We start from the raw sequence: 25,696 nt of genomic DNA, 5'->3' as shown, positions 1-25,696 counted from the left end.
TCAGAGTCTCGAATCTGAACTTTCCAGAGCTTCACCTTATAAGTTGGTGAAGTTTTTAATAGTTTAAAATTGTTTTTAACCATTTTAACATTGTGTTACATTGTAAATTGTTTTAATGTTTTAATTTGTACTGTTTTTATTGTAAACTGCCCAGAGACATTAATTTTGGGTGTATACAAATATATTAAATAAAATCAATAAAATAAGATGAAAGGAGTGGGTAACCGATTCCAGGTAGGCTAGACTACCAGCCTACATCAGTCTTTCATCAACCACTGCTTGAGCAGGTCTTTGCAGACTTGCTTCACAGAAAAAATCTACCCAACATTCTCCTAATTCAATGCCCCCCACCAACCCAAAGGACCAAGCGCCACAACCGAAATGGTCTGACCCACTCAGTAATCCTCTGGAGGAGGACACCAAAAACTCCCAAAAGGGAATTTTGGACTCAGAATCTCTGATCATGCCAACAGAAACAACCAGCTCCGTAGAGAAGATAGTGGCTGAAGACACAGATAAAACCTCATCAGAGAACTTTAAAATATTCACTGAACAACAATTGAGCATGATGTCTTCCTTAGGGCTGTAAATACACCAGCAAGCAACCTCCCTGGAAGACCCAATCTTTGGACTAATTCAATCAGATTCACAGAACACTGTGGTGTTGCCTCTCATCCCAACATTGTCTCGTATTAAGGCAGCACGGGAATAACCAGCCTCCATGCCCTCAACGTCAAAGAAACTAGAAAACAAGTATAAGGTACAGCAAACTGACTCTCAATACCTTACCAAACACTCCATACCTGATTTGGTTGTTGTACAGTCAGCACAGAAGTCAAACAGCTTCTGGCAGCACCTATGGATAAAAGAGGACAAATGTTAGATGCGATAGGCAAAAGGATCTACTCCCCGGCAAGTCTCCTGTTGAGAGTGGCCAATGACCAAGCCTGTTGGTTTAGATAGCAGCACTTTATTCTAGAGAAACTAGCCCCCTTCCTAGCCAGACTTTCACAAGAACAGAGGAATGCTGCACAGACCCTCCTACAATAGGACTTTTGAGTGGCAAAGCAGCAATTGCACTTTGCCTGCCATTGTGCTGACTTTGGATCTCACTCTATGGTCATGGTGGTCTCCCTTAGGAGGCACTCCTGGTTATGCTCCTCCTTGTCCCAGGAGGCATGAACTTGAATTGAAGACCTCCCCTTTGATGGGGAAGCGTTATTTGGGGGCTGGGAACAGAAGACACGCTCAAGAGGATCCAAAAGCTCTGCTCCACGGCCTGCTGAATGGGTTCCTCCTAGTCTTGGTCCTTGTTCTCTGGCACCAGAAATCATTTCTGGCCTTGACAACAACAAACAAGGCAACCATCATACTATTCTGGTTACTCCTTTTGACAGCAACACCGTTACCAGCAGTGGAAGTTTATATCCTCCACATCTACATCCACGCCAAATCCCCCTACGAGAGCAAAGCCCCATTATAAAAAGAAGAAATGATGCCACTGTGCCCAAACCAGAGTAATATTAACAAGCCTGGGCAAAACAATCACACATGGGTCCAAGCAATTATTTGCAATGGCTACAGGATAGAATTCCAAACTTTACCCCCCCCCCCCTTTTTCAGGAAACTGGGTTATACCCCCATCTCCCCACCTCCAAGAGGAAATAAGATCCCATCTCCAAAAAGGAGCAATAGAGGAGGTACCATTTACCAGTCAAGATGGTTTCTTCTCCAGCTATTTCACAGTCCCCCAAAGAGATGGAGACGTACGGCCAATTTTAGATCTAAGGGGTGTGAAGCAGTTTGTTCATTACAAGAGGCTCCGTCTTGTCACAATCCCGTCCATCTTGCGTCTCTTGTGAGGAAACGTTTGGTTCATGGCCATGGATTTGGGGGACACAGATTTCCACCTATCTATAGTGCTGTACCATCAAATGTTTTTGAGATTCTATGTAGCCAACTGCACTTTCTAATATTCAGTCCTCCCCTTCAGGTTGGCGTCTGCCCAACACATCTTTACCAAATGCGTGGTGGTGGTGGTGGTGGCTGCATACTTGAGGCTACAAGGAATATCAGTTTTTCTCTCTATCGACGACTGGCTCTTGCTCTCCTCCCTCTCAGCACCACTTGCTCACACACATAAAGATCACACTCAGTCTATTAAACTCGCTAGGCCTCTGTATCAGCTACAAAGAATCAAAACAAAATCCTACCCAAACCTTATAATTTCTCAGTACTCACCTAGACTCTCGCCAAGAGAGAACATTCCTCTCCAATCAACATATCCACACCATCCAGGAAACAATGCACCAATTCTGGCAGAGGAAAAGGTGCAAGGCCTGCTTCATCCAGCAACTATTGGGCTTAATGGCATCCACCACCACAGTGCTTCCCCTTGCAAGATTCCACATGAGGCCCTTACAGGCTTGGTTCTTGGACAATTTCAACACCACAGCAAAATTCTAACCGTACCCAAGAGGATACAAGAATGTGCCTTTTGGCAGGCAAAACGAGCTCTAAAAGCCTCCCACCACTGGAAAGGGGGTGCTGGGTTCTCATCCTAACTGACAGTACAACACCATGGTTGTTCCTGAATCAACAAGGAGGCACAGGACCACACTGACTATCATGCCTAGCCCTATAGATTTGGTCCTGGTGCATCCACCAGGAAATTTGGCCAATTGCAGTTTACATAGAATGGAAATGCAACATTGTGGCAGAAGCACTCAGCTGACAACATTGCCTGTCTCACAAATTGTCTCTGGACCCGAAGACTTTACAATATGTCTTTCACAGGCGGGGAACACCACTATTCCCTCTAAGGTGCGTGTCTGTGCACACACACAAAAAATTTCAGCCACCCGCCGCAGCTGTTTCTAGCAACCGTGCTGTCTCGCCACGCTGCTGCTCCTGCCTCCTTTTTCTGCTGCCGCTGCACTGCCCACCAATGTTGTGGCTGGTTTCTCCTTCCCCTACCAGCAAGGCTGCCCTGCCACTGCCACCACCACCTCCTGCAGCTCTGACTGCATATGCAGCCAGAAGTCTCATTGGGAGAGTCCAAAGTCCCCTCTGTCAAGACATCCAACGAGATCTGCAGATGGAGCCGGAGGACGGTGGATCGAGGACATGGTGGAGGAAGAGGAGGTGGTGATGGCGGCAGCTCCCAGCAGCTCAGAGTCTCTTCAGGCATGGCTGCTACAAGGACAAAACAGGCAAGATTCTGCTAACGTAAGTGGCAAAATGCCTGCAGGTGGGCGGGAGGTAAAAAAAGGTTTGTGCACCGAATTAAGCATTTTCCCCTCCCCCACCAAATGCACATAATTTGAAGCATCACCTACTAAAAGTACAAGTAGGAGGTAATCAGGGGCTAGGTGATGCACTTTATAAAACTTATGGGACAGTTATGGCAGATACATAAATTAAATTAAAGTAAATTGATTGTCGTAGAGCAACTAATCCTCGGAATCACCCAGGGCAGACTCACTTAGTTTGCTCTGGATTCATAAATTACATTGCTCTTCCCAACCAACCCTATATTTTGCTAGTCATTACACATGCATGGTACATGAATAGGTCATGCTTCACGTGATGCTTTTATGCACATGAGGAGATGACACTTCAGTACAAGAATGTGTATGTAACATATTCTTTTTCCCTTAAACCTATTATCCAGTGGTAAGTTAGAGCGGGGGTATCTTATGTTTCAAGATTTTTTTTAAGCACTTGTCTTAAAAAAAAAAAAAAAAGAACCAATTTACCTTCCAAACAAAAAAAAGAATTAGAATTAAAGCATTTTTACCACTGTTTGCTTTTCCAGTTTCCTTAATTTGGGTAACTGTTTAGTCAACTTTCAAAAATATATATTGAGGCTATTCACACGATGGGGCGAAATCGGGCAAGCAGAGGCTAGCCCGATTTTGCCCCATCGTGTGAACCACCAGGCTCGGCTGCAAGCCAGGTGATTCGTAGGTGGGTAACCCGCCTAACTACTCCTCCCCTAAAACCAGGTTTGCGGAGTGAGTGCTCAGCAAACCTGGTTTTAAAGATCGTGAGTAGCTGGCGTGCAGCTCCGTGCCACTGTTACACATGAGTAGACCCCCGGAGGGGAGGCGAAAAGCTGCCTCCTGGCTCTGGGGGTCTCCCCAGTATGCCCTGCGTGCTCGCAGGGAGCTTCTGGAGCTTCTGGGGGCCACGTGGCCCCTGAGCTCCCCAGCACCTTCCGGCTCCATCACGGAGCCAGCAATCATGTGGGTGGCCGCCCAGGGCTTCCTCCCTGCTCATGTGCGGGGAGAACGGGCTTAGCCCGTTCTCCCAGCTCACCCTTCTAAACCGGGTCTCACTGATCATGAAACCCGGCTCATTCTGTCTTTAAAAAAAGCAAAATTCCCTTTCTTTTCAGATTTGGCATGCAGGTCCCAGATTATGTATTCTTTCCATGTCTCCATACTAGTGTCCAATACTTACTTTAAAAAAATCTTTAAAAAAAAACCAATTATCATTATATAAGTTTCCCAAAATTATGTATGGTAGACAGCTGGTATTTTCCTGCTTTATCACCTCCTTGTTCTGTGATGCTCAGAAGGGTTCACTGCCCTTCTACACCTGTCCAAAAGCACTTACCTGCATCTTCCCAGATCCCCACAGCTTCTAACCTAAGATGAAGGCATGAGACTCCATCCTTATCTGGACTCACTTCAATTGACCATCTAGAGGATAGAAGGAGCAACAGATTCATCAAAAGTGTAAAGACAATATTGGAAGCTTCCAAAACAACAACAACAAAAAAAAACCCACCCCAAAAAGCTATGTGACGAAATGGAAAGGATTCACTGCTTATGCCACCAGCTGGGATATATTTCCCTGGGAGGCACCTATCCCTTAGTTTTGCAACTAAAGTAAACTGGTCTAGCACACTCTTCTGTTGGAGTTCATTTAGAGCAGGCCTGCTCAACTTAGGCCCCCCCCAGCTGTTTTTGGACCACAACTCCCATAATCCCCAGCCACAGTGGCCAATAGCCAGGGATTATGGGAGATGTCGGCATCTGCAGGAGGGCCAAAGTTGAGCAGCCCTGATTTAGAGCATCTCGCAGCACATCATACAGTTACAGGTCTGCTTTGTGACTCTACAGTTAAGCAATTTTTGAAAGGGTTGTTAAATGTTTCCCCTAGTGTCCCAAAGTTATTGCCTTCATGGGACTTGCAGCTTGTGCTGACTCAGCTGATGAAGCTCTAAGAAGGAGAAGACCTCTCAGCTCATATGAGCAAAATGATAGATGTTCAGAGATTTTTGAGGTGATTTAATGTGATTTAAGTGACCAGATGAAGATTGGAATGATTTTGCAATCTCTGCCAGAAAGCTTTAAAAATAGCCCTGGAGATCTCTGAGCATGAGCTTAAACTTCAAAATGTAATTGTGTCTTTGCAAGATTTTCGCATAAAGACAAAGGGAGACCGAGGGGAAAGATCTGTGAAACCTAGCGACAGCATTGCTGCCTTCTCAAGCAAACAGGGAGGTTGTTTTTTTGCCATGAAATGGGCCATTTCCAGGCTGATTGGACAAAGCTTAAAGGCAAGGACAGGCAACACAAAGGCCAGAAGCCTAGTTTCCATGATACAGAAGGAACTCACAGCCGGATACAGAGAGAGGGAAGCAGTGCGATGAATTTGACTGGAAAAGTTTCAATGTAAGAGAGGATACCAGTGAAAGAAATATCTTCATAATTGATTCAGGGGCTACCTAAAATATTTTAAATTCCCCAAAACTGTTCATTGATTCAGACACAAATTACAAAACCTTGATAGTTACTAGTAATGGTCATATTTCTCGTGCAGAAGGGAAAGGAGCTACTTAACTATATTGCAGACAGTGGAATGGGAAAATAAACAGGATTTTAAATGAAAACACTTTATTTGTACCTGATATGGAATGTAACCTGATCTCTGTAGGGCATGGAGTCAATAAAGGCTGTAAAGTGACTTTTGAGGGCAAAGTTTGCTATATTACCAGAGATGATGACATAATAATGATAGGCTATATGCATAAAGATGGGTTCATCTTCATGCAGTCATAAGAATTGCATCACCCAGAGGCATGAAAGGCTTGGGCATAGACAAATGAGTATGATTAATGATCTTAGAAGGAATGGATTAATTAAGGATTTCAATCCATTGCCATGCAAGAAAACCGCCACAAGATGTCAGTGTTGCTTACTCAATAAAGGAGTGAGGCCCAGCTTCTCTGAAAGGACCCATTTAGAATCACAAGAAATTCTGGAGTTTATTCATTCTGACACTTCTGGTCCAATGGAGGACACAGAGAGAGAGAGAGAGAGAGAGAGAGAGAGAGAGAGAAGTTTATTTGATCATTGACCAGCAAACATTTACAATAAACCAGTACGTATTTTACAAATAATATAACAGAACCTGGCCATAACAGAGATAATATCAGTGTCCACATTAGTTAAAAGATAATTTAAATAAAATTGATCAGACGGTCCAGGCAGATTATCTAACATAGGAGATATAGGTCTTAAACGGGGTTCACTATAAAAATCACAATAAAGAATAACTTGCGAGGTGGATTCTATAACCCCTTTGCCACATGGGCAAAGTCGTAAAAATAGCGGAACTCCCTTAAACCTGCCATCCAATACTGTTGTAGGAAGAACATTTAAATGTGCTAAAGTGAGGGCTCATCTAAATTTAGGGACAAGCACCACCAAGTATCAAAGTACTTAGCTGGTTTAAGATTAATAGCTTGACTCCCTAAGTATAAACCCTGATTGATCCATGCACCTTCTTGTTGAACTTCTATATCCAGGACACATTGCTTAACTAACTTCCTGGCTTGCTCAATTCCTACATTATGCAAATCCTCTATGGAGAGGCCAAAAAAAGAAAATTTACTCAACACAGCTAAATTCCAGCTTGAATTAAAACCATCATTCATAGCCAAAGAGCCATTCAATTTTAACCAAAACTGAAAAATACAGCACCAGTATAAGGATTCCAGCCTAATAAGCCCAACTTCTCTTCTGATGACAGCATTCAGAGCACAACACAGTACCTGCAAATTGCATCTAATAAACTTAGTCTGGATAGCCTCCAGTAGGGCAAAATTACTTGCAGGTCCCAGTTGGACTCCATATAAGAGCAAAGGCAGTACTTTGGCTGTATAAAGTCTCACTGTCGCAGGTATAAAAGCAGCACCATGTGGAAAATGGTAAGATTTGATCTTATTTACAACCAATTGAGCAGACTGCCTGGTGGAGTTAAAATGGGCATTTCTAGAGCCAACAGAGTGAAACGTAATTCCTAGATATTTAAAGGAATTAACCTGCTCAATTGTTTTACTATAGTTTATTTCAATAGACTCTTGGTTACAAAACGATGAGAACAGTCTTAGGGCATGCTTAAGGCCTACAGGTGTCTGCGACATAATAGCCATGTCACCTGAGTATAATAATATGGAGACATGCCTATCGGCTAGCTTTGGTGGATGAATAGAAAGGGTGGACAAACAAGTGACCACAGAATTAACATAGATGTTAAACAAAATAGGAGCAAGTATACAGCCCAGTCGTACTCCTCTAAAAGTTGGAATTTCCGATATTAACTGTCCAGTTGGGCCATAACGAACTTTCAAATAGTTATGCTTGTGCAGACTAACAATAAGTTTGAGTAATCTTTTATCTATACCAAGAGCTTCCAGTTTAGACCACAGTCTCTCTCTAGAAACCGAATCAAATGTAGCTTTAAGATCAATGACTGCTACATAAAGTGCTGAACCTGGGAACCTAGAGTACTTCTCTGCCAGAATTTGAAGGGTAAAAGCATGTTCCATGGTGGAACAACTCTTTCAGATGAAGCTGAAAAATTGAGAAAAGCATCATTAGAATACATTAATTCCCTACACAAAAATCAGACTTGGAGACTTGTGGAACTACCTTCCTTCCACTGGAAGGAAGACTGTAGGATGCAAGTGGGTCTTCAAAGTCAAACAGGATGCAGAAGGAGATGTGCAGCGCTACAAAGCCAGACTGGTAACCAAAGGATACTCCCAAATCTGTGGTGAGGACTACGATGAGACATTTGTGCAAGTTGTCAAGCATACTTCAATTAGGGCACTGCTCAGCGTGGCAGCATCCAGAAAGATGCATGTTGACCATTGGGATGTAAAGACCGCTTTCCCTCATGGGGAAATAGAGAAAGATATGTACATGCAACAGCCACCAGGCTTTGAGGTACCTGGAAAGAAGGGGCTTGTGTGTAAACTACAAAAGAGCATCTATGGCTTGAAGCAGGCAGCCAGAGCATGGAATGAAAAGTTGAATCAACTATTACTTAAAGAGGGATTCATGCAAGGAAAGGCTGATCCTTGCCTATACTCAAGATCTAGAGACAATAAATTGACTTACGTTCTGACTTATGTAGATAACCGGATCTGTGCATATTTTATTTTATTTTATTTTATTATTTTATTTTATTTTATTTTATTTTATTATTTAAAATATTTCTATACCGCCCAAAACCTGCATCTCATATGAAGAAGAACAAGACAGCCATGAGATTGTGCAGCACTTGAACAAAGGAAATAGAAGTGAAGGAGCTCAGAAGTATCTCCTATTATCTTGGCATCCAAATAGAGAAAGGGATGGGACATTCCCTCTCAACCAAAAGCAGAAGATAATGGATCTTCTAGAATGCCTAGGATTGATGGATGCCAATGAAGTCAGTACGCCAATGGATAAAAATGTCTGGAAACAAGATGGAGACAACGAGCCTTTACCAGCCAACAATCTATGCAGAAAGGCAATTGGAAAGCTCCTGTATATAGCCACAGTAACAAGGCCAGATATTGCTTCAGCAGTAGGAATCCTGAGCAGAAAAGTGAGTGCACCAACCCACAATGACTGGATTGCAGTCAAGAGACTGGGAAGATATCTGAAGGGCACCACGGATTATGCATTAGAAATTCCAGCAAACAGCAATCCCAGGCTTGTGAGTTACATGGATGCAGACTGGGACGAGGACCGAACAGATCGTAAATGCACAAGTGGATACCTATTCTTGTATGAAGGTGGAGCCATAAGTTAGGCTAGCCGCAAGCAGTCACTTCTTGTGCTCTTTATCCACAGAAGCGGAATATGTTTCTGCAGCTGAAGCATGCCAAGAAGTGCTGTGGATACACCAACTACTATTGGATTTTGGGATTGAGGAACCAAAGCCCACAACCATTCTTGAGGATAACACCCTGGACATCAGGTCTCGATCCCAACCTCCTTTGGTTCCAGGGTTCTCCACTCAGACCAGCTTGCTACTATCTCAGATGTGATGCACAAAGACCACAAAGAAGGAGGACAGGTTATTTTTACCTGTAACTGTATTTCTTTGAGAGGTCTTCTCTGCACTCACACTTCCCTCCTGACTTCCCTTCTGCAACCTTACTTAAAAATTCTGAATTTGGTTTCGGCAGTCTCCTAGACAGAGGCAAGGAGGTAGTCTAAGCACTAGAGGGGGAAGTTTTCCCACTCTTTTTTCCTTATAAGGTGAAGCTCTGGAAAGTTCCGGTTCGTGGCTCTGTGCAGGCGCATACCCAAGTGTGAATGCACAGAAGAACGCTCAAAGAACTAGTTACAGGTAAGAAACCCATCCCTTTTCTCCACAAGCTGAAGTTGAGCATATTGCCTCAAGCACAGCTAAATGTTTTGTTCCAGGAAAAGACTATCCTGGGCTATCAAATCACAAAATGCAGTCACATTCAGAAAATTGGGGAAATGGCACAAGAAAACTGTTTGTTGGAAATGCATCTGGTGACAATATAATAAATGTTCAGACCGTATCTGCCGAGTTACTGCAGTGTGCCTTTTTTCACACTGTGTAAACAAAGATCTGCTCCTTTTTGAATATATTTTGAAATATGTTTTAAAGCGATCAAGTGGCAGTTTGTTGTTATAATAGTCTGGCAGCATAGATGGAAAATTTGCTAAATGCACCTTTGATTGTCTGTAAGTATTTTATCTGTTTTCCATTCTCCAACTTAAGGCTTTATCCCAAATTAGTCATTCAGCTGATGAAACAACTCTAGCATAGTTAAATCAGATGTTTTAATTCTCCATTGTTCTGAAGTTAGTTTTGATCTCTGGAGAATACGTAAAAGAGAGTGCTTGTGTGTGTGGGCAGGCAGCCATATTCCAGACCTCTTCTCTTGCTGTTATCATTACGTTTTGGAGCTTGGACCTTCATGTAATTTCCTTGCCTTTTATGCACTACAGCCTGTTGAAAAGCTTGGCTTTGCAGCTGGACAGAAAAGCTCAAGCATGTTTGTATGTTAGAGATGGGTTGTGGGCGAACACACTCCCATGAGTTGTGCTAAAGTATTGAATTGAACTTATCTATAATGAATGAGAATTCGGGACATGAGTTGGATTCAAAAGTGCAGTTCTGCCTGCAAAAGACATCTTACACTCACAAAAAGCTGTTTTGTACCTCATGCTAGAACATTGCACGAGAAAAGTGAAATTAAATCCAGTGATGATCTGTTTGCACACTCCTTGAATAAGAAGATGCATGAGAACAGCTGTAGAACATACCTGTTATATTTGTTAAATACATTTGTTAAATGGTGCTAGCAGCTTTTTTCCTTCTGCTTTAACCCAACATCTTCTATGTAGTACAAGAAAACACATCTTAATTTCATCTGAACAATTGAATGAGAAAATCATTTGGCTAGAAAATGTACCTCCTGAAGTCAAGCATATGTGGACCATTCTGTTTAAATGACGGTATTGGATATCCTGAAGATAAGCTCAGGTGCTGTACATGTGCTTATTATGGTCTCCAGGGCATCTACATTTTAAAAAATGATTGAACAGGTTTATTCCTCTGCAAGACCGTGCAAGTAGTATGCTACTTACAGTACATTTATCTGAAGTGCAGTTATAATAGTCCTGAATTATGAAAATGGATGAATCATGGAGCTGGAAGCACTCTTTTAAGCCATGTAGTCGAATCTTCTGATCAATGCAGGAAATCTAGAGCTAGATCCCCAGCATATGGTTGTCTACTTGAAGACCCCTAGTGAGGGAGAGCCCAGCAGGCTCCCAGGTAATTGAGCAATTTCTATTTTTAATAACCAACTTTCTCTCCTAATTGATTTCCTAAAATTGTCTGTCCAAAAACAAATGGTTTTGGAACTAATTATTGCAAACAAGAGACTGTATGGAATGAAAGACATCTATATTATCCATGTCTGAAACCATGGGTATAGGTGAGACATACCTGGCTTAGCAGTAGCACACGTGAAAAGGATCTTGGGATTACAGTGTATCTCAAGCTGAACATGCTACAGCAGTGTGATACAGCTTCAAAAAAGCAGCAGTGTGATACAGCTTCAAAAAAGGTGAATACAATTTAAGGCTGCATTGCAGAACCATAGCTTCCAAGTCATGAGAATCAATAGTTCCAATTTATTGTGCGTTACCGTCAGGATTATTGTTTCAAGTTTTGGATGCTGCACTTTAGGGAGGATGTAGGCAAATTGGAATTGGTTCACAGAAGGGTTATGATGACGGCTAGGCATCTGTAAAGCCGCATGAAGGAAAACTGAAGGAACTGACATGTGAAGTGGAAAATTGCCTGTAGAAAATTTTCCGAAATGGTACGTTTCCCAGAAAATTTTCCCCATACTTTCTTTTTTCATGAGATTTCCCCCCCCCCCATTTCTAAAATTCCATTGGTTGACATCCAGAGTAGCACTGCATACATGCAACAGTGTGAGTTTCAGATTACGACTGCACTGTTGCTTGAGTGAGGGAAGGGGCAGTTTTCGCCGATCTCACCTTTCCTCTGAAGTTCACTGTGTGTCACCAACATATCTCCCTGGAGGTCCACTTGAAGGAACTAGTTCCATGGTTTCTCCACACACCTTACCAGCATCCTATTCACACCCTCCTAGCAATCCCACAACTTCCCGATGTCCTATTCAAACCCTCCAAGTCCAATGAAACACACACACACCCCAACACTCAAAATAGCAAATTTTGCCTGGCACTGACCACGCTGGGAGCACCCACCTCCATGCAGCACCAGAAGGATGGTGCATTTCGATCAGAGTCAGAGATTCCAGTGCACAGACCTAAATAAAATTATTTCTTTCCACTTAAAGCTTTGAATTGACATTTAAATCACATTAAGCGTTTTTAGTGACACCCCACCCACCCCCATCAAATATTTCAATTCTTTTACTTGGCTGCTTGAAAAATGTTTGAGATACAGCATGGGAAATTAATATGGTTTCTTTTTTTAACCAAATAAATAGTTCAGATAACATACCAGGGCAGATCACAATCTGTTTAAGGCATCAGGAAAATTTGCATAATAAATTTTTAGGAGGAAAACAATGCAAATTTTATGCAAATGCAAAAAAAAATAATTGCATGGATTTCCCCCTGTAAAACCCACATCTCTGCTTGGAGAAGAGAAAACTGAGTGAATATATTAGAGCACTCTCAAATGACCCAAAGGGCTGTCACATAGAAGAGGACAAAGACTTGTTCCCTGCTGCCCAAGGGGCAGCACTTGCTCTAATGGGCTTAATTGCAGTGGGGTAGATTTCAGTTGAACATTAGGAGAAATTCCTTAGCAGTAAGAGCAGTTGGACAGTGGAGCCACTTACTTAGGGAGGGTAATGGGACCTGGAGGTCTTCAAACAGAGGCCGGGTAGGCACCTATTTATTGGGAATGCTCTAGCTCTGGATTTCCTGCATCAAGCAAGGGATTGGGCTAGATGGTCTACAAGACCCTCCTCTATCTCTTTGAGTGTATGGGGTTTTTTTGTTGTTGGTTTTGGTCAGGACAGCAGATGCAGTGTCCCTATTCACTTCTTTTTCTTTCTGTTGCAGGAATTATTTATCTAATATCAGCTCTTAGTAACTTGGAACATTTTAGTGTGCTGTTGACTGTTTCTGCCCGGGATGGCGGTGGTCTTTGTTCTGTTGTCAATGCAGTTGTGACAGTAAGGATCCTGCAGACCTCTGTGGCTCCGGCTGTATTTGAGAGATCACGTTATGCTTTTTCCATCCCTGAAGATGTCCCCGAAGGCAGTGCTGTTGGAACAGTGAAAGCAAGGGAGCCTTTGAGTAAGTGGTCTTGGAATGCATTCTGGATTGCACTCCCCTCGTCCCACAAACTGGTATAGGTTACAGACTTGTGCAGCCAGTACTCTTTAAGTGTTCCTTTATTCTTTCAGCACTCTTATGCGGAAAGCACTCTTATGCAGAAAAATCTTTTAATTACTGCAATAGTTGTTAATAAAAATAAATGTATGAATTTTCCCAAAGTGTGATTGGTTATATGTTTCATCATAGGGATATGACATTAAAAATAATATATGAAATGAACATTAGGTTTGTTTTTACATTTCTGTTGTAGCTGTCAAAGCTTATATTGGACACCACAGTCCACTCACTCTGTGGTTGTAGTGCTTATATGTAGAGGATTCTGATAGGAGAGGCCTCTATTTTCCTATCCCCACCACTACACAGAGGCAGATTCATGTGTGCGGGCAGTGCACCAGGACATTAGGGAGAATAGGGGCCGGTGCACACTTCCCATATCCCCATTCATTCATATCAAAGCAAAGTGGGGTGCCAGCTAGGGATGTGGGAGGTATGCACAGATCTCCCATTCTCCCAAATGTCCTATCACATTGTCTGTGTGGATGCTGCAACAGTTCCTGTATCCACTGCTACCATTTATTTTCAACAGTCTATAGGCATGGGTGTTACTCCATTAGAGAAAGACCATGTATTTTAAGGATATGTTGTTTCACAAAAACAAACAAAACAAAAGTTGATTTGTATTTCCACGGAATTCACAACCAGTTACAACCAGTTACAGTTTACTATCCTTCAGTCGAAATCTTTCTCCCAGCTTCTTCCTTGACAGTTTCCTTCCAACTGACTACAGCAACCATGTGTAGGACACTCCTCCTGTCTATCCAAGTACTTGGCAACAGTTGCCATGCTTAATTTACCAACCTACCCATCCCAGACCAAGCAACTTATAAAAACATAAACGATTTTTAACCAGTCAGTTCTTCCTCACATGTGCATGACTCGAGCATGGCAGATTAAGCCCTATCAGAATTCTTCACATGTGGATGTTTTGCACACAGTGCTAGCGTGTGTGTGTGTATTTGTAAATGGGGGCAGAGATCGTATTGGTGGTGGTGAAGGAGCTCTGTGTTATGAACGCTGGCCATCTCTTTTGTTAGACAGATTCTTGGCTGGTACTTCTATAGGCCCAGTCAGTGAGGCTGTTCTCACGACCAGCCAAAACCGTGCTAAATGAACCCAGCCCGGTTTTGGTTGGTCATGTGCTGCACCAGGAGCTGTGCAGCTTCCAGCAGCCAGCCCTCTTAAATGACACACACACACACACACACACACACACACACACACACACACACACACCCCTCCGGTTAAACGAGATTAGCAGAGTGCACGGTTTCCTGGTCGTGGTATCACAGCAGTGCAGCTCTGTGCTGCAGTGACTCATAAGTAGACTCCTAACGGGGACACTCCAACAAGCCTCCCTGCATCAGGGGGCACTCGTGCGGGGCATTCTGGTACTTCCGGGGACCAGGAGGCCCCTGATCCCTCCCGCTCCAACGGGCTCCGTGATGGAGCTGGTAATGGTGTGGGTGGCCGATCCGGCTGCCCAGGGCAAGCTGCCTGCTCGTGTGTGGGGAGAGTGGGTCAAGCCCTTTCTCCCCACAAAGTCCCTTATGGTGCTTCACACTGCTCGTGTGAAGTGCCTCAATATTTCTTAATGGCTGGTAGATGTTATTTAATGGGAGCTGGTGATTGAGAGATAGAAAGGAGCGGGAGCTCCGGAGTGACTGGAATGTGGAAGACCCACCAGAGCTGGAAGGTGTTCCCCAACTGAAGGAAGGGCTGGTATATTTCTAAAAAGAAACTTCAGTTTGTAGCTTCTGGGTTCTCACACTGAATGAGAGATAAAGAGACTGGGCTGAGAATTGACCAAAGGCACCTTTGGCACCAGGGGTGTCTCTCTGGGGATCTGGTGTGATCTGTTCTGCCTTAGGAGAGCACATACTGCTTGCCTCCATTTGAGGTTTCGAAATAAACCAAAATTATACTCCAGTTATCTTTCATCCAGAGGAAGCAAAACCTGGGTAACGTTGTCCCTGGAACTTGGTGCCAGTGGGGAGTGGATAACAACTGTTTTATAAATGGGCTAAAATGCCTGGAGCAGTTAATTCCCAAATGTGATGTTTATGAAGACTTTGTGAAAAGAAATCTGAACACTTTCAGGGATTTAGACATCAGAATTTCAGTGGAGGAATAGGCAGACTGTATAAGCTCATGCTACTATAAATTTGTGGGTCCTTAAGACACTCTGGGACTGTCTGTTGTGGTTTTGGGCACAGCTGGAAATTTGAATCTGTAGAAAGCACTGTGTGAGAGAGAGAGGATGTATCTGTAAGTACACACATTCCCCTACCTTTGTTTTCTACTGAGACAAATGTATTATCTGCAGAAAATATTTGTTACAGAATGTGGGCTGGCAGTGGTTCAGATAGTTTCGGGACTAACTCTCAGTGTGCTGGAAAATACTCATTTGCTTAGCCTTTGAAAGCTGCTTCCCTCCCATGCTAATGTATGCCCTGTATATCGTTATGCTCTCCCTATTTCTTTGAGCAGTGAGAAGCTCGAAGGGCAGTGCTACCCTGGGTGTCTCTTCTGTTGGAGGAGAGAGCAGTAGAGTATTGTGGTACTTCATGATATTTGGTTTATTTACAAATATACAGGTAAAGTGCTATTAGAGGCAAGTAGCTGATAGACTCCTACAAGGCAGCAGGTATACTACCTCATTTCAGTTTTAGAGAAAGAGGCCTGGCACTCTGTGAAATTCTTTAGCCCTCAACTCTCAGTCAGGTTCTCTCTTGGTCTGTTCCCAGGACTGCAAACTGCTGTTTCTTTACACTTCAAGAGTATTCACACACACAACAGCCTGGGTTAGGCTGTGCACGGGAAGCTCCGGGAGCAAGGTTGCTCCTGGAATGAGGAGCGAGGTTGCTCCACGCCAAGCTCCATTTTTTTAAACCCAGCATTTAGCCTGGGTGGGCAATTAACCTCGGTGGGCAATTGTCTGGGAGATCACTGCCGGGTTAAATGGCTTCCCTCTGACCCATTGCCATTTCTGACAGTGAGCTAGGGGGAAGGAGCAGCCACTGTGCTCGTGCCGCAGGGAACCTTTGGATGTGGGAGGGGGAACTCCTTCCAGAATCTCCCTCCGCCACATCACTGCTCATGTGGGCGCATGGTGTGGCGGAGGGGAGGAAGGCGGCTGCTTGTCTGCCGGGGAAGGCAAGCAATCTCCTGACTTCCCCTGGCCCGCCCCACTCTCCCTTGCCAGGAAGATTATGTGAAAGACCTGTTTTTGTTCAGCCCATTTAGTTTTATGGGGAGGGTCTCACCTCATCCAAGTTCTTGGCTTGCTACATTCCAGAGCCATCTTTATACCTAGAGGCTCCTATTATCTACTGGCCATTAAGGAAATACTGCTCTTTATAGTCTTTATTGCTTTTATGCTTTTGTTTTTAAATTTTTTAATCAGATTTGTTTAATATTTTCCCCCACAATATTTTAATTGTTTAATTAATTAATTAACAATAAATAAAAAAATACTAGCCAGGCTTCCTAGACTATTTATTTAGTAATATTCCTTATAAAAGGAATGGACAACCAGTTCTCATAAGAATATGTTATACACACCTGGTTTGTACAGTGGGTTCAGGTTTTGACCCTTAATTCTCATAGCAGTTCTGTTGAGTCTTAAAATTAGGCCATAGTGGAATATTTATGTGTCTGCTCAGCATAAAATTTCTCTGCACAATGTGACCTCGTTGGCAAAGATTTCCAGTGCACTTTACATGGGAGAAATGATATTGATTTCTTCATAAAGTTTAATCACACCTGTGGGGTAAAATTACAGATCTCATAAATGGGCTAACTGCATGCATTTGAGTCTGTACTTATCAATTTCTACATTTTGCTCTAGAGACAACAGCCAAGGAAAAGGCAAACACTTTGGAAACAAACATCTATAGATATGTTTAAATAGTTCAGTTCATCGCTTCTGTGGCATATACTTCACAATAGCGATGTGAAACATCCTTGACGATAAAACAGATTTTGCATTCTTTTCAAGCTCAAACCGAAACGCAAGTGGCTGAAACATTCTGTCAAAACAACCATTCAGACTGTTTGTTTCGACAGGACAAACTCAACATGTTTTGAGTGTTTCGGCCATAGGGAACAATGGGGAAACTTGAAACACCCCATCTCATAGGATCCTATGGGGGTTTAGGGGAAGGTTAAAAATTGCCTGTTTTTCATTTCTTTTGTGGGTTGGGTGGTAGGTAGCCCACATCATGCCCTACCACCCAACCCACTTTGGTGTCCCTAGGAGCTACCCATGGGGAACAGTGGAGTGTTTCGAGTTTGCCCATTGCTCCCTATGGTCGGAATAAGCTGCATTCACAGAGTGGAAAGCATTTTGCAACCCTGCCTTGCAAATACTTCAGAAGCATACAGTAAAGGGAATTTATCTCCCCGCCAACACAGAACACACATTTCAGACACATTCCAAAAATGGCCAAAAAATGATCACTCACCCAGAATCCACTGTCAGCCACAGTGTCTGTGCAGCAACATCATTGCCACAAATTGCTCTCCCTCACACAATTACAATTCCTTACTTGCTAGCATTGCAACAGCTGCCACAGCAGCACCCTTAGCAGCAAGCATAACCATAAGCTTAACTAGAGCAGCCACATTTTGACTGAATACGCCTTGCAATGCAGATTGCAGAGCAGACCAGAGCAGTGAGTGAAGCACAAGTTAGTATCAAGGCCAGACACGGAGCTCATCTCAGCAATCACTAAGAAATATTACACACACAGAGCTGTCACTGTCCAATTCTTGCCACAACACTATCTCACAAACAAAACAAACCATAACTAAATGAAGGCAGCACCCAAGTTCTGCCTTTATCATCTGAGATCCATCAAAACCAGATAGTTATAGCATATTATACTCAGTGCTGAGAAAAAAAAACACAAAACCAAACCTTCCTTGATTCCTTCCTCCTTCCCTGGTGTATCCTCTTCAAGAGACTATAAGGGCTCTCTCTGCCTCCCAGTCCCTTTGAATACATTTTGAAATTCCCTCCTTTTGTGTTCCCTTCCCTCCTCCCTTCTCCCTCCCCAGCAAATGGGGGCACAGTTGCCCATGACAACACTTGAATTGTGTGATAAAAAGCCAACCAAGAAGCAAGGAGATCACAAGCTAATCAGAAACAGTGCCAGAAAACCAACCAGCAAGGGGAAAACAGGCATCCAAAATGCACTTAGAACATTGAAACGTTCCAATCAAAATGAGGGCTGTTCTGCTCCAAGCTCAAAACAGGCCCTTTATTTAAAGGGTATTTGATTAAAGCTCAAAAGACTCAAAACAGGCTGCTTTGAGTCAGAAAGTTTCACTTTTGGGATGTTCTGCACATCCCTACTTCACAGACATTCTAGGGTATCTTAAGTTAAGTGAAGCCCCTAACCAATCAGACACCCATTCTCTGATACTGGTTGTGTTTTATCTTTTTTACAGATTTCTTAGAAACTATTTCTTATAGAATTTCTTCTGGTGATCCCTTTGGAAGATTCTCTATTGACCCTCAGTATGGCATAATCTACACGAAAAAACAGCTTGACCATGAAATCCATTGTCATATAGTTCTTACAGTACAGTCACAACTGGGAAACTCCCCTGTCTACAGCAGTGCCCAAGTCAACATAACAGTAATTGACATTAATGACAACCCTCCGGTGTTTGCAGTGGAATCTGATCAGATAAATATATCACAAAGCACAATACCTGGCACAGCTCTTTACATTGCCCATGCAGAAGACAAAGACAGTGGGCTAAATGGAGCAATCCGATACACCATTGGAAGCAATGAATCAAGTGTGTTTAACATTGATCCAGTCCTTGGGGTGCTTTATCTTGCCAGGACTCTGGCTGGTGATGAGCAGCATGAACACACAGTACACATCACAGCAGAAGATCATGGAAGTCCTCCTCTGAATTCTCTTCTGATCCTGACAGTGAGAATTGATGAGAAAAAGGGACGCCCCACCTTGACTTTTGAAAATTTGGTGTATCAGGTGGAAGTTAGTGAGACATCTCCCATTAATGCGAGAATTCTGCAAATCCAAGCCTGGAAGCTAGATACACAACATACCCCTGGGGAGGTTGTGTACTTCCTAGAACATAACATAGATTCTACTTCATTTAGAATTGATCCAGAAACAGGCGAGATTTTCCTGAGGAACCCTTTAGATTATGAACTTATGCAAACACATAGTTTCAGAGCTTTTGGTACGATCCAAATGGATAAGTCAGGGCAAAATGCAAGTACATTAGTGATTGTTAATGTGATTGACGAAAATGACAATTCTCCTGCATTCATGTGTGATGCCTATTTTTTTGACATTGAGGAAAGTTCATTGCCCCAAGGAGTAGTTGGCACAGTCACTGCAGTTGACGGCGACTCTGGGAGAAATGGGCAGCTCTCCTATTTCCTCTTATCTGATGGGAAATATTTCAAAATCAATTCCAATACAGGTAACAAGTTTTACAATCTTCCCCATATCTCTTGTGGGATATGTAGCCTTCTCCTAAACAGTCGTGAATGAAATATGTAGTGCCCCTTTTTCCTTTGTGAATGAAGTTATTGCTTAGCCAAATTCAGGGCATAAAATAGTGGAGCAAAAGAGGCACACAAAGAAGGGAACAGCTGAATTAAGTGTCTCTGTTAGTGGAGTTTCCGGTCTAATTTTCTCATACATTTTCACTCCTGTGCATTCAGGGTGGATAGGACCAAGGCTCAGTGATAAAACACATGCTTTACCTGTAGAAGGTCCCTCGTTCAATACTTTATATCACCAGGCAGGGATTAATATTACTTTATTATTAAAAATATGTACATGCTGCTTTTCAACAAAAAAAAAGTCCTCAAAGTTATTTACATATAAAAGAAATTTGAAATAGTTCCCTGTCCCTAAAGGGCTCACAGTCTAGAAGTAAATACAAGGAAAAAGCAACAGCCACTGGGAGGGACACTGTGCAGCTGTTCTCCATCTGCTAAATGTAAGAGAGTTACCACTTTTAAAAGGTGCCCCTTTACCCTATTTGCAGGATATGGGAAAGACCCTTGTCTAAACCCTGGACCACTGCCAGTTAGTGAAGACAATATTGAGCTGGATTGACCAGTGCCCTGACTTGGTGTAAGGCAGCTTCATATAGTAAATTTATCAAGATATAGAAAAGGCAGGTCTATCACTCATATGCTTGTGTTGATCACAAGCAGTGTCCCTCATTTTTTACTTCTAGGATGGTGGCTAATTAGACCTTCTCTTTGCATTACCAGTTGATTCCATCCTTGCCATGCCCACTCCTGAATTTACCACTGGCTTTCTCTTGAATTCTTTACAATCTGCCTGCCTGTTGGAGTTTCTTCCTAGTATTTCCTTCCTTGCCTTACCTGTCATCTTTTAATTTGCTCCTTCTCCTTCTAATCTTCACTTTTCACCCTGGCATTGGAGTGCCTGAACTATTGGTTCCTGAAGAGTAATCAAGCCTGATTCAAACTTCTACCTACTAACTGTCCTCATTAGGCTGGAAGTCTTCTGTTTGTTGCCTTAGACGTGGCTCAAGGACATTTGTGGGGAAAGATTTAGTAGTTCTGTAGCACAATTGTAAATAGGATGTATGGTTATCATTTGAGAAGGTGAAATCTGTAAAATAAAATGCCAAATCCAAGATAAACAGAGGCAGATATTTTAACAAGGTAAAATAAAATGTTGAAAGCCAATCAGAAGGGATGTGGAATGAAAATCAAGCAGAAGTGATGAAGCTAGTTGGCAAGGGAGTGCTTGCATTACGCAGATGTGGAACCTGAGACTGCTCTGCAAAAACCCTGTGCTGTTTGCTGTCTGGAGAATGAGTAAAGCAACATGGCTAATAGAGATGGATAGAGAGAGATAATGCAGAGATCAAATAAGAATGCCACCATCCAGTTGCAATGAATTTTGTGAGAAGCACCCAGACTCCTGGGATAAAGAAGGCCAGATGCCTAGCAAGTGTCTGCTGGACCATGGAATAGCCTCAGTCCTACAGCTAAGGGAAGAAAATAGTCTCCAAAGAGGATCTGTGCTGATAGATCTCCAGTATATGATGACTCAGCCAGCTGGCCAACAACTACAATATTTTTCTTTCTTTTATTATGCTGGCAAGGAAGAGCAAACATTTTGGCTTATTTAAAGCAGCCATATGGCTTCAAAGTCAGGGTTGGTTTTTTCTTTTTCTTTTTTGGTGTAAAGTCAAGTCACTTAGAGTACCATGAAGTTATAATGACCCCAGGGTGCACAAGTAAATGTTGAGTGACAGGATCATGCTTGGGTCTGTCCAGTGTATAGCATGCATATCAGGTGACAGAAATAGCTAGTGGAGTGTATTAAAGATCTTGTGCAGATCATTAATGCCTGAAATAGACAGCCCATAGCTCTCCTTTCTTTCATCGCCTTTGTTCTCCAGGTGAAATTATTAATTGGGTTGCTTTGGACCATGAACAGCAAGCTCACCACCAACTATTCATTCTAGTGACTGATCATGGTGCCCCGCGACACAATGCCACAGTTACTGCCTATATCTCAGTCACTGACATCAATGATAACCACCCATCCTTCCCCCAACTTCCTTCAGGAGCAGAGCTGCACATCAAGGTTTGGAGTAACTGCTTTAGAACCTTTTCACGTGTGACGTTAAGAAGTACTTTTGTGCTATATATGAATTTATTTATTTATTAATGTTTGATATAACGCGGAAGAGTCATTTTTCATATGCTGATGGCATGTCCTCATGAATGGCTGTTCCATCCAGTACAGATGTTAAATTCACATTGCCAACCAATGTAAGCAAAAGCTTGTTAAGCTTCAGGTGTGGAAAAAATGCTTTCTTAGTGTTCTTATTCTGCAGCATACATTTTTTTGAATTTGTTTTGAGCGCCATCTTGTGGTGAGGTGCTTGAATTGGAAATGAAATACTGTTCATACATACACACCTAATTAAGAAGTGTCATCCACTCGCCAGTGAGATAAACCTGTTTAAAACCAGAACTTCAGTTACTTGGCCTGTGGTTGAAAACCATAATTGCATTCCTAAACTCTGCTGTAGTCTACATCTAAGTTATATATGCCTGCAAGGAAGGGCCTGGAGTGCCTTCGTTGTGAGGCAAGGCTGCAGCATCTTGGATTTTTTAGTTTGGAAAAGAGGCCACTATAGGGTGACATGATAGAGATCTATAAAATTATGAATGGACTAGAGAGAGTGGACAGAGAGGAAGTTTGATCACCTTCTCACAACACTAGAACCAGGGTCATCGCATGAAACTGTTCGCATATGCAATTGTAACTGATTTGAAAAAATGTTTTTAAAAATGGTTTTTGTATTGTATTTTGCATTTTCTTTCTCCCCCCTTTTTTCTTTCTTTTATAGTTTAATGTGTGTTTTAATCTCATGTTTTAATGTTGTGTTGTAAGATGCCCAGAGGACAATTTGTTAAGGGGCGGCTAACAAACAAAGATGATGAAGAAACTGAAGGTCAGGAAATTTAGGACCAACAAAATGAAGTACTTTTTCACACAGCACATAATTAATCTATGGAATTCTTTACCACAGGGTGTGGTGATGGCCACTAGCTTGGATGGCTTTAATAGGGGCTTAGAGAAATTCATGGAGGACAGATCTATCAATGGCTACTAGTCTGGTGTCAATAGGCCACCTCCAGCCTCAAAGGAAATATGCCTCTAAAGGCTAGTTGCAGGGGAGCAACAGCAGGAGAGAGGGCATCCCCTTACCTCTTGCCTGTGGGCTTCTCAGAGGCATCTGGTGAGCCACTGTATGAAACAGGATGCTGGACTAGATAGGCATACTTGCCCACATGTCCCTGTTTCCCCATTCAGGTGAATGGGAAAATAGGGAAATGTTGGCAGGTATGGATAGGCCTTGGGACTGATCCAGCAAAGCTGTTCTTATGCTGCTAGCTCATAATAGGGCTTTGTAGTCCTCACAGCTACAGTTGCTCTCCTGAAGGCATGTCATCAGGGTCTAATGGTTTGTACTATTGATATTAAAACCTTAAATTAACACCAATGTTTCTCATGGAGACAGACATTCTTTTGATACCTACCCAAGTTAAACAGCACAGTTCATGGTTTAGTTTCATAGGTAAGCCGTATATTCTGATGTATCTAGTTAAGCTCTTTAATGTAAGGAGTAGCAGTTTTCATTAAGCTGTCTATAAGAGCTCATATTTTTACTGCCTTAGACCTTTGAAGAAAGTATTAATAATATTTTCAAGAGAAATCAGTCACTTTAAAAGTTGTACTTTTCTAGAATTGTATTTGTTGATGTGTAGCCTGCCTTTTGATCAAAATGATTCCCAAGGCGACTTACAACAAAGAACATTCCAAAGGCACCCAGCAGCCCCTTAGTCTTCTGGCCAATGGCAGAAGCCAGAGCACACTTCCTTTCCCTTCTCCAGTCCCTGGGCATCTGGCAGTCAGAGCAGAATTCTTTCAGGCAAGGAGATAGGAAGCAAGCTCCATGCAGATGCTCCTTCTCTGGCTGATGGTGAGAGCCAGGCTGATCTTCCCCTTGCTATAGTGCTCTACCTGGGAAGCAAGGATTGCAACCTCCCAGTAGCCCTCCCAGTAGCGGGTGTCAGGAGACCAGATAGCTTTCCTTTTGCATCCCTGGGCAGTTGTTTTAGTTCACTTAAATGAAACAAGACAGATTCTGTTTGCATTGACTTTACTGGCATGAAAACACTTTTGTGGGGCTGAGGCACAGGGGGCTAGCTACTTGCTGTAGAAAGAAAGATACTAGGGCTGTTCACATGACTGAAAACTGGGTAGGACAAGTGTTCTACCTAGCTTCGGAAACTCTGTGCACTCCTGATTTTCAGTCATGTGTGAGCAAACAACTGCGGGAGGGGAGTGGTCATGTGTGAGAGAGGAGCTTGGTGAGATGGGGCCATCCTATCCAACTCTCATACGCCACATTTTAACCAGGAAAAGTCGTTCTGTCCAGCTCCTCTCTCACACACGATCGCTCCCTTCTCATCCTACCTAGTTGTTTGCTGACATACAATTGAAAAACCCTCCTAAAGTTGGATAGGATGTTTCTCCTACCCAGTTTTTGGTTGTGTGAACAATTTTCCTGTCCAACTATGATTAGGAGTCCATTAACACTCCTGGAGTTCTTAGTAGTGTGGAGGTTTTGTCTGCTTCTTTAATATGTGTGCATTTGATTTAATCCTTAATTCTTTGCACTTTGGAAAGTTTATTTGTAAACAAGCCAACTGTTTTGCTATTAGGTTTTGGAAGGGCAACCTGCAAGAACACTTATTGCCAGTCTCTATGCCAAAGACCTTGATTCTGGAAACAATGGGATGGTGTTGTATTCCTTGTCATCAGGTAAGAACTTCTGGCTTGTCACATGCATAGAAGTGGTGTGTCCTATCAAAATATGCGGGCCAGAAAGCAGCCAGTAAAGATATTTATTGCGTATAGGATGACTTTGTTATTGCAAATCTAGTTTGGCTGATATTGCAAATCCCTCTTTTCCAAATTAATGCTGGCTCAAGCGTATGGAGGGAAAGCGGCATACCTCTCCATCACATACGGTGTTATGACAAAGCCTTCATGTCTTGAGTTTCATGTGAGAGTTGTAAAAATGTCAATTTGCCAGACTTTCCTAATAATTAGTGTGCCCTGAACGACGTGTATAGCAAGATCAGCTCTCTCTATTCATCAGATCTGAATAACTGATTTTGAAAGATTGGGAGTAGCCAACTTCACCATTTTATCCTTTGACACTTGCTCCTGAGGATTTCATTCCTTTCTTTCATCACTCACAAAATTCTTAACAGATAATAGCAATTTACCCAGGATTAAGTTGATAATAATACTAAAACATATTCAGTATAGTTTATTTATCATATTTATATACCGCCTGATATCTCTAGGCGATGTACACAATCCAAGTTACAGTGTAAAAACCAAAACAATTAAAACACTTACACAGAATTAAAACAATTAAAAACAATTCACAGAGTAAAACAATTAAAACAATTTCACAGAATAAAACAAACAGTTTAAAATTAATTTTAATTAAAAGCCTGAAAAAACATGCATGTTTTAAAGGTCTTTTTTAAAGCAATCAGAGATGGAGAAGCTCTTATTTTAACAGGGAGTCCATTCCAAAGCCCTGAGGCAGGAACAGAGAAGTCCTGGCCCCGAATCGCCACCAGAAGAGCCAGCAGCACCCATAATCAGACCTCCCCCGATGCTTTTAATAGGGCAGGGTCCATGACAAAGAAGGCAATCAGTTAAGTACCCTGGACCTAAGCTGTTTTGGACTTTATAGGTAATGACGAGCACTTAGTAATTCACTTGGAAATATATTGGCAGCCAGTGCAATTCTTTCAAAATTTGTGTTATATTGTCCATTTGGGTTGTCCCAGAGACCACCCTGGCTGCCTCATTCTG

The 25,696-nt window shown here is 42.5% G+C and overlaps 1 protein-coding gene across 2 annotated transcripts in view; it reads left to right on the top strand.

The window, feature by feature from the left end:
- LOC128328239 (protocadherin-23-like) overlaps nucleotides 1–25,696 on the top strand; it is a 169,080-nt gene that overhangs the window by 85,421 nt on the left and 57,963 nt on the right. For both annotated transcript variants that reach the window (XM_053258030.1, XM_053258029.1), the window contains exons 4-7: nucleotides 12,903–13,139; nucleotides 18,693–19,709; nucleotides 21,681–21,868; nucleotides 24,523–24,622. In XM_053258030.1, coding sequence (XP_053114005.1) covers nucleotides 12,903–13,139; nucleotides 18,693–19,709; nucleotides 21,681–21,868; nucleotides 24,523–24,622 — 1,542 coding nt within the window. The remainder of the gene's footprint in view (nucleotides 1–12,902; nucleotides 13,140–18,692; nucleotides 19,710–21,680; nucleotides 21,869–24,522; nucleotides 24,623–25,696) is intronic.

This window comes from Hemicordylus capensis, chromosome 5, assembly GCF_027244095.1.
Source record: "Hemicordylus capensis ecotype Gifberg chromosome 5, rHemCap1.1.pri, whole genome shotgun sequence".
Lineage (NCBI taxonomy): Eukaryota > Metazoa > Chordata > Lepidosauria > Squamata > Cordylidae > Hemicordylus > Hemicordylus capensis.
Note: the sequence above shows the minus strand (reverse complement) of the source record. Positions and strands in the feature narration are given on the sequence as shown.